The 9,929-nt window shown below is 43.9% G+C and overlaps 1 protein-coding gene across 1 annotated transcript; it reads right to left on the bottom strand.

The window, feature by feature from the left end:
* Positions 1-363: 363 nt before the first annotated feature.
* On the bottom strand, positions 364-6,243 carry RPS10 (ribosomal protein S10). The gene is made up of 6 exons (XM_067753277.1): positions 6,090-6,243; positions 5,107-5,256; positions 4,707-4,878; positions 3,142-3,219; positions 1,100-1,155; positions 364-457 (listed from the first exon to the last, which is right to left on the bottom strand). Exons 2-6 carry the CDS (start codon positions 5,254-5,256, stop codon positions 416-418), a joined length of 498 nt encoding a protein of 165 aa, XP_067609378.1. The 5' UTR covers positions 6,090-6,243; the 3' UTR covers positions 364-415.
* Positions 6,244-9,929: the final 3,686 nt, after the last annotated feature.

The following is a 9,929-nucleotide window of genomic DNA, read 5'->3' as shown; positions in this document are numbered from 1 at the left end:
CCCTTTAGGGTGTTTTTGTGCAATGTTTTCTCCCTGATTCTTGAAAACCCTGAGCTTTGAAGATTAATAATTCCAGGTCCAGAATAGCAACTGAGCCAGCATGGCTGGTGTGGTAAAGACGCCCAGCTTTCCAACCACCTCCCAGAACGGTTAACCACACTGGACAGGACCCCACAGGGAGGCTTATGCTGGAGCAAAGAGGGCCCAGGTCAAAGCCAAGTACTGCAGCTCTAACAGCAACAAGTGATGTCACCCTGGATAAAGACAACACCCAAAACCAATCCGCTCTTACCCCACTTAACACTCTGATCCTTAAACCAGTCCTGTTCAGGCTACATAACGCACAAAACAGGGCACACAAGATTAATTTTTTCTGGCTACACTTTATTCAACACAAAACAATCTCTTCCAAACTTTACTGAGGTGGCTGACCACGTCCACGACCAAATCCGCCTCTCTGCAAGAGAAAGCACATGACATCAGCATTAAGTGGTATGCCGGGCAGCAGGCCTCATCATCACTGGAGAGGTCCCCATATGTAAGGGCTCAGAGAACCCAGCCCTGCCTCTTACAGGCTCTGGGGCCACATTCACCTCCTAGGCCCATTTCCTGCTGCCCAGGACAGCTGCTGTCCCAACAGTGATACACCATCCCCGGGGTTAATCCTTTACTTGGATTAACTAGTCTCACAACTATCTTGAGATAGCTACTACTTTATAGATGAGGTAACAGGCACAGAGGGGCACCTGCCGAAGATCACACCATCTGGAGTCTAGAGCCTGCTCAATCCCCAGTGTTCAGGTTTCAACCCTGAAACTAATTAGTTTCACGAAACTAATCCAGGGAGCCTATGATGGCCATTAATGAACTAGAAAATACCACTATGCCTCATGTAGTATTGATCTGTGAGACGTGTTTCAGTAATTTATATATTTACAGATGTTTGCATACTGTGCCTTAATATAAAAACCTATCTGGAATATGTGCTTGGGAAGAGGGGTGGGACCCACCACACTATACTGCATCTCTGAATATGCAGATCCAAAGGGCTGAGACCAGAATAGTGACTGCTTATGAAAAGCAAAAAGGGGATACTTACAAACTGGAATTCGGTTGCTGACCCAGCCCCGGCCTCGGCTTTCTTGTCGGCACCAGCTGGAATGAGAAACACCGATTTAGATTCATCATATGATCTGATCCACTTACAGAACAAGGACAAGTCACCCAACCCAACCTTGTAAGAAAAGCCATGTCAGCAAAGGTACCATGAAGTACAAGTAAATTACAACCTGCAGTGGGGAGACATCTTCTGAGCCACCTCTGCCCCATCCCTCTCCTGGGGCAGCCTTCCTTAAGTCACCTTACAAAACTCACAGCCCAAACTATTGCCTCCTCCAGGAAGGCTGCCTTGACCATGAAGTCTGGATTATGTGCACTTCCTATACGGCACTTCCCATCACTGAGTTACTTCCATGCTTCAGACCAGCACCTAGCTCAGAGGGAGCTCAATGAAGGGGGAACTAAGAGGTGAAGGGCCCACAGAAGCAAAAAGCAACTTTATTATGACCAAGGGAAAGTGGCAAACAAGATGAAAGATCTAGTGCTGCTCCGTCCTATATGTCAGCCACTAGCCCAAATTGAGATGTATGCAAACTACCCATCAGATTTCAAGACTTAAGAGAATGCAAAATATCTCATTAATGTTTATACAGGTTACATATTAAAATAACATTTCAAAATACCCTGGGATTAAAAAAAATTAATATCCACATAAACCATTTCTATTTGCTTTAAATGTGACCACTAGGAAATTTTACAAGTCACATTTGAGGGGCAGGGCTAATAGTCAGTGCGGTTTCAGTAAATCTTATTCAAATCGGAGCCCACCTTTGGCCCATTTCTGACCACACCCACCACAGGCTCCTGTCTGCTCACCTCCTGGCCCTTTGACCAGAGCCACAGTATCCTCCCCAACTCTGTACCTTTGTCCATGCCGATCTCTCCCTGAAATGCTCACTCCCCCACCCTCAACTTGGGGACCAACTGTCACATCCTCTGGCTGACTCCTTGTGTGGTTTGACTTCTAATAAAAGCGATGACGAACTTTCTCTGAACTGAGAGCCTGTTTGCTGGAGGAAATCTTTCTTACTACTATCCTATAAGCTATTTAGGTTAATCGCTCACTTCTCACACCTGAAGAATCAAGCACCACAAGTAGGAGGCAAGAGCAGTAGAAGTTAGTAAAAATTCCCTTTACACCTTTCTTTTATGTCACAATTAACTGCTTCTGCAGCAAGGACAGAGTCTCTTTAAAACAAATTGAATGGCTCCCCACCTTATTCCAGAGTAAAATCCCAAGTCATACCATGGCCCACAGAACTATGAGACCTACATCCTTATCTGACTCTCCCACTATCTTCTGTTTAGACAAGTCAGGTGCCTTCCCCATAGGACCTTTGCCTGTAATGCTCTTCCTCCAGGTAGCCTCACCTCCTGCAAATGTTTGCTTCAATCTCACTTCGACAGAACCTTCCCTAAAAATCCAATTGGAAGCTGCACACCCCCTGCCCCCATAGCACCCACGATGGACATGATATATACTTATTTTTGTTTATCCACCCCCTACTACTAAAATGCAAGTTCAACAAGAGAAGGGCCTTTTGTCTCTCATGTACACTACCAACCCCCCAGTTCCTAGAATTGTGTCTGGCATACCACAGGCACTCAGTATATATCTGTTGAATGAACAGACGTCTGTTGTTCCCATCAGTGCAAACATGTGCTATTTAAAAATAAGATTTTGCACTATTTTTGCAATAAAAAAGCAACAAAGGTGATGTGAGTGGGCCCTGCCCTCAAGCACAACTACAAAACAAAGAAAGCATGTTGCTTTCCTAAAAGTCTTCAGTTTTGCTCTAAAGGTCTTCAACTAAAGTCTTCAGTGTCCCCAGCTCAAAGGGCTTTCCTTCTAATCCCCATCCCTGCATAAGACAAGAAGTACAAAGGACTCCAGCTGGAGATGATCTGAGATGAAACGAAGGATCTTTACTGGTTACCTTGGCATCTACAAGGGCCGAGCCCCAGCCAGAGTAGAATCCCAAGATTCTACCTCAATACCCAGATACAGATGATGCTACTCACAGGGCACAGCGCTTCGTCTGTAGGTGTCTCTGTCGGCTTCCCCTCTTGTGAGTCTTGCAGGTCGCTCTCCTTCCAGACCTACACAAATTAAACCACAGTATGAACACAGGGCAACGTGGGAACTCTGTTCCCTTCAGGCCAAAAGAACGAACTGCTCTCCATTCTCACTGGGCAACACTTAGTTATGATGGGTTAATGGGGACAGGAACTCCTACACCCATAACAGTCAGGTAGAAACCTGCCATCGCTGATGTTTTGGCTCCTCTAAGACCTAGGAAAACGCACATCTTAATTAAAATGTCGTACACCTGCAAAAAGTTTGCTTTCTTCTGTATTTCTCAGCAAAAACACACATTTTCCAATTCCTTGGCAAATTAAGAAATCCAGCCATTTCTACAAACATTTGAATAGCCGAAATTTTGAACCTGACCCATCTCTGAAATGGAAAACTTCCTGTGCAAACAGGAAAGGAGGCACCATAAGCTGCAAGCCCCACCTCCAATATAAATATATAAATACAGAGGCCACTGAGAATCCTCTAGCTCCTCCTCGCGTCTCACTAGGCTGTGGGATAACATTCTCATGAACACTGAAAGGTTAATCTAGTATTCTCTCTACCTTGTTATGCTGGAAAATTACCTATAGAGTTCATGATTTGAAAATGGACTTTTTTAGATTGAATCTGTAGTACGTGGCCAAAGTAAATAAACGCCAGGCCCCACCTACGGCAAACTGGAATCTGTGTGGGAACAAACAATGGCATTGGCAACACTCCCATGCCCCCAAAGATTCCAAGATGCAGTGAAGAACCTTTGCTCTAAAGATATGTAATCCTGCCTAACCACCTAGGGAGCTTTCATAAAAAATGCAGATTCCTGAGCTCCACGAAGTGCCATTCCAGGGAACCTGACAGTCTGATTACCATCTGTTTTTAGGAATCTCCGCATCTCACCTCATCAAACTCACGAACTGCTCTTTCTACAAAGTTCCAGTGACAAATTTTTTCAAAACCTAAGGAAAAGGAACCATAGCCCTGAAAAATGCCAACTGTAAGCCAACAATGACCTCGAGTCAGAAGGTAATTCCCCACACAGACCCCTTGCACACTGCTAATATACACACACGCACTCTCTACATCCATTCTCCCCTATCTGTCGTGATTATTTCTGCTCCCATTGCCAAGAAACTCTAGACGACTCTTCATTTATTTCACATGGTAAACAGCTTTGCTTTGGACTTCTTGGGGAGTATAAGCACCTCGCTCTACTGGAAAAATTTCAGGAGAAAATTTCAGTAATACTCTATCACATTTATCTTGCCACAGACTAATATCCTGTGTTTAATGCCATTTCTAGGGATTGCCTAAAGACCTGAGTCCAGTTCCATTAAAGGTTCTAGGACTTGACCTAGGTCTTGCGTGTCAGAGTCCCTCAAGAGCTGATTCCAATGTTATATTACTAAGACCACCTCCATGCCCCACACACAAAAAAACCACTGTTTCACCTCTCTCCCCAGAAAGAGCAACTTCAGAGAATGCCTTCAGAGGCATTATGTGGGCACTATACCTTTGGGCCGCGGCCTGCCAGTCTCAGGACGACTGCGGCGCAGGGTGGCAGGCACGATTTCAGGGGGCAGGTGAAGGTAATCCCGGAGATACTGGATACCCTCGTTGGTTAGGTACCAGTAGAAATGTCTCCAGGCAAACTGTTCTTTCACGTAGCCTCGTGATTTGAGAGACTGTAAGACAGAAAACCACGGTTAAGACATAACTAGAGGCTAGAAAAGCAGTGCAAATGGGAAGCTCAACTTCACAGTAGACAAATTTTCACGGTGTATCTACCTCACAGCCCTTCAAGGCAGCAAGCAGCTCTGGCTGTCCTGACTTCTTGGAATTTGCCTTGAACACCAGCGGAAAATCCCTCCATCTGCACCCCACTCCAGCAGCCACCCCCCCACCCCCGCTACCTGCATGGCCTTCATGACATGAAGATTGGGCACATTCTTGTCTGCCAGCTCGGGGTGCTTAGGCATGTGGACGTCCTTCTTGGCCACCATCACTCCCTCCTTAAAAAGGAGTTCATAAATGGCAATCCGGTTCTTCTTAGGCATCAACATCTGCAAGAAGGAAGCGATTATCAAGAGCATTTTTGAGCAGTGTGGCCACGGGCCAGTAACCCAGTTCATCACCCCCAAAGACCACACACACACACAAATCGCTGTCCAATGGACTGAAATCTCAAACACACCATGAAAAACAAGAATTCAAACTCCGCTAACTTAAGTCCAACAGTGACTAGTTCCCTCCCCCACCCTCGAAAACACGATTCAGGTGAGAAATTGCCAGGACGTTAAAATAAAACGATGGAGGTACATACTCGCTGCAAGACTTTCACACTCACAACAAAGGTATAAAACGGGAAGCAGACCCTGTACGCTCGGACTATTTGGGGACCATCAGCAACAGTACCTAATGCGGAATGGGCGCGGCGGTACCTTCAGGTGCGCGGGAATGACCCAGAGGAAAGCCCTCGATTCATGACAGGCCGCTGACCCCAAACCAAAGGGCTGAAACCTTCACAGCCTACCACTCTTCTCCCAAACTAAACTTCCATGACCAGGCAAAGAGGCAACTCAGGGTGCGGGGTTCTGCCCCGAAAAAGAGCGTGCAAGAGGAGCACAGTCTCCCTAGCCTCGCCCGGATCTTCCCCGCCACGCAAGAGCTTCATCTTCCTCTCCCCTCCGCCTTCCACTATCGGGACGCCAATCTTCGCCTGCCAGGGCCCCACTACCCAGCGAAGTGTGCCCCTGGCTCCTCTCATTGCTCAAAAATGGACGGGAGGGGAGCGGGAGCGAGCAGCCTCCGCCACAACCCCGGGGAGGAGCAACGACTACGGCGGCGAGAAGGCCAGGATGGGGGCCGATGGAACCCGAACTCCCGAGGAACTAACCGCGACGGCTGCTGGGTCCGGGGCCGGAGCTGGAAAGGAAGGAGTATGTGCGGCGCGGCGTCTCTTCCGGGCTGCCGTGCCCCGCCCCCTGTCAGGACCCGCGCGCTGCCTGAGGTGGCCTCGGCGGTGCCTGAGGGACTGGCGTCTCCGGGCGACCGCGAACCCTGGCGTCCTTGAGGACGAACGCACGTGGAAACCGCCGCTGGGGGCTTCTGACACTGCGTGCTTTATCAATAAATGGTCACTTTTATTGCGTGGGCAGGCCCTTTAGAAAGTCGCTGCGTGTTTCTTTTGTTTCCCGTCGGTAACTTAACTTATTATTATGTAAATAATATATGCTCTTTGAGGGGGGGGAAGAGAAACCAGACGAAATAATAATAACTGCAATAACAATAATAATAAAAGAATAAAAATAGAATCCCGTCAACCGAAGGATCGCTATTAACATTTTGGTATATATTGTTACAAACTCAAAGGAAGTGTATTTTTTAACAAAAATGGGATGTTTTGTATGTACGTTATGGTATGATGTTTGGAAACCTGTTTTTTTCATTTACTAATGCATCATGAATCTCTTCTTGTTGATTAATACCTTCAATTGTAATGACTACATAGTAGTCCGCTGATGGATGGTTTAATCAACACTCTATGACTGGATATATATTTTAGAATTTTTTCACTATTATAACTAACGATGCCACACACCTGCACACTTCTCAAATATTTTCCTTAAGACAAAGTCCTGGCAGTGTAATTGTTGAGTAACAAAGTACACATTTTTAGGTTTTTGACACATGCCACATTGACTTCTGGAAGGCGTTATCAATTACATTCTGGTCAGCTGTTATCAACAAGGCTCACTTCCTCATTATTAACCCTGCCGACATTGGATATTCATTTTTCTCAGTCTGATAGATAAGAAATATTAATCTCATTGCTCTTTTGATTTGCTTTTCTTGATTACTTCTGTGGTTAAATAGTTTTTCTTTTTAGGCTTTTGTGTTCCTTCTTTTATAAATTCACTTCCATTACCTGTTGTCCTATTAAGTTTTTTCTTATTGATTTGAAATTACTCTATGTATTAAAGCTATTAACCCTTTGTCACATATTTTTCAAGAATTTCTCCCAGTTTTTTTTTCATTTGTTCAATTTAAATAGTATTTCGAAGAAGTTTCACTTTTTTTTCACATTTCTTTGTATTCAAATCTTTATGGTTTCAGACTTTGGTACAATGCTTAAAAAGTCACTCCACATCTGAATATCATATAAATATTCACCTAGGGACTTCCCAGGTGGTGCAGTGGTTAACAATCCGCCTGCCAATGCAGGGGACACGGGGTTGAGCCCTGGTGGGGTTGAGCCCTGGTCCGGGAAGATTCCACATGCCGAGGGGCAACTAAGCCCATGCGCCACAACTACCGAGCCTGCGCTCTAGAGCCTGTGCTCTGCAACAAGAGAAGCCACCGCAATGAAAAGCCCGTGCACCGCAACAAAGAATAGCCCCAGCTTGTCCCAACTAGAGAAAGCCCGCGCGCAGCAACGGGGGCCAATGAAGACCCAATGCAACCAAAAATAAATAAATTAATAAATTAATTTTAAAAATATTCACCTATAGTTTCTTCAAGTATTTTTGTGGTTTCACTGTTTAAAAATAAGTATTTGGCAGTTTTGCAGGATGGAAAGAATTCTGGAGATTGGGTGCACAACAATGTGAATTACTTAACGCTACGGAAATGTACACTTAAAATGGTTAAGACGGTAAATTTTATGTGTATTCTGTCACAAGTTAAAAAATAAGTATTCATAACATGTTTACAGAAAATTTTTTTAAAAATCTTGGACAACAAGAAACAAGGAAGAAGGAAAAACATAATCTAAGGACTGGTAAAGCAGATCTGGAAAAGAATACAATAAAATTCCTAGTAATGAAAACTAAAATGATTGAAATTTAAAACAATTTAAAAAAAGAATAAACAATAGATCTGACACACTTGAAGAGAAAAATCATGAAAGGGAAGATAGATGTGAAAAAACAGAACATTCACAATGTAGTCCAGAGATTAAAAGAGATGGAATAAGTGGGTGTGGGCAGGAATAAATTAGGAGGCTGGAATTAACAAATACACACTACTATGTATAAAATAGATAGCCAACAAGGACCTACTGTATAGCACAGGGAACTCTACTCAATATTACATAATAACCTATAGGGAAAAGAATCTGAAAAAGAATATATGTATATATGTATAACTGAATCACTGTGCTGTACATCTGAAACTTACACAATATTGTAAATCAACTATATTTCTGTAAAAAAAATTTTAATAAAAATATATATAACTGGAAAAAAAAGAGATGGGATAGTTGAAAGAAAGGATTTGAGGTGTGAAGGATAGAGAGGGAAAGTCTAATACATGTCTATGTGAAGTCACATAAGAAAATGATAGAGAATATGGGAAAGAGACACTGTCAGTATCCTCAAGAATTCTTGGAAGACAACACACTTCAGAGTCACTGAGATCATCAAATCTCAAGTTGGATAAATAAAAACAGATCCATGCCTAAACATATCATAATGAATTTGCAGGGCATCAGAGACAAAGAGAAGACCTTGAAAGCAGCCAGCAGGAAGACACAGGGGTGATGGCTCACTTCCCAGCAGCAGCTCTGGGATGCAGTTTACTGAAATACAGTCTCGCAGGTCTCTTCCCTTACTGTGGCTAGAGTGATCCTGCTACAACATCAGACCATGTCACTCCTCTGCTTAAAATCCTCCAAGGACTCCCCAGTTCACTTACAAAAATATTCAAAGTCTTTACATGACTAAATTGTTTATGTTTAAATCTTTTAGGGACTTCCCTGGTGGTGCAGTGGTTAAGAATCTGCCTGCAAATGCAGGGGACACGGGTTCAAGCCCTGGCCTGGGAAGATCCCACCTGTGGAGGGGCAGCTAAGCCCATGTGCCACAACTACTGAGCCTGTGCTCTAGAGCCCAAGAGCCACAACTACTGAGCCCATGCACCTAGAGCCCGGGCTCCGCAGCAAGAGAAGCCACTGCAATGAGAAGCCCGCGCACTGCAACGAAGAGTAGCCCCTGCTCGCCGCAACTAGAGAACAGCCTGTGAACAGCAACGAAGACCCAATGCAGCCAAAAATAAGATTGATTAATTAATTAATTAAAAAATAAATCTTTTATCCTCCTGGAATGTCTTCTGGTGTAAAAATTTTCCCTCCAAATGGTAAGATGGTTTCTCAGCAACATTACCTCAATAAGCTATGCTTTTATCTGAAATATCACTAAATTGTTTAGGAGAGATGGATTCAGTTTTAGATTTTGTTGCATTTGTGCCTGTGAGACACACTGGTGAAAAAACCCAGGATGATTTTTTTTTTCTTTTTATATCTCCCTGTACTATGCAGCTGCTTCCCACTAGCTATCTATTTTACATTTGGTAGTGTATATATGTCAATGCTACTCTCACTTCATCTCAGCTTACCCTTCCCCCTCCCCATGTCCTCAAGTCCGTTCTCTACTTCTGCATCTTTATTCCTGTCCTGCCCCTAGGTTCATCAGAACCTTTTTATTTATTTTTTTAGATTCCATATATATGTGTTAGCACATGGTATTTGTTTTCCTCTTTCTGACTTACTTCACTCTGTATGACAAACTCTAGGTCCACCCACCTCACTACAAATAACTCAATTTTGTTTCTTTTTATGGCTGACTAATATTCCATTGTGTATATATGCCACATCTTCTTTATCCATTCACCTATGGATGGACACTTAGATTGCTTCCATGTCCTGGCTATTGTAAATAGTGTTGCAATGAACATTGGG

This window comes from Pseudorca crassidens, chromosome 10 (assembly GCF_039906515.1).
Source record: "Pseudorca crassidens isolate mPseCra1 chromosome 10, mPseCra1.hap1, whole genome shotgun sequence".
Classification (NCBI taxonomy): domain Eukaryota; kingdom Metazoa; phylum Chordata; class Mammalia; order Artiodactyla; family Delphinidae; genus Pseudorca; species Pseudorca crassidens.
The sequence above is the reverse complement of the archived record's forward strand: the minus strand, read 5'-3'. Positions and strand labels throughout refer to the sequence as shown.

What these genes read in the sequence shown, in the direction of transcription:
- RPS10 (XM_067753277.1), bottom strand. Translation starts at nt 5,256, where the DNA reads ATGTTGATGCCTAAGAAGAACCGGATTGCCATTTATGAACTCCTTTTT. An exon ending in CAGACGAAGCGCTGTGCCCT is followed by an intron (nt 1,156 to 3,141) that starts GTGAGTAGCATC and finishes TTCTCATTCCAG; the next exon opens with CTGGTGCCGACAAGAAAGCC. An exon ending in CAGCAACCGAATTCCAGTTT is followed by an intron (nt 458 to 1,099) that starts GTAAGTATCCCC and finishes TTTCTCTTGCAG; the next exon opens with AGAGGCGGATTTGGTCGTGG.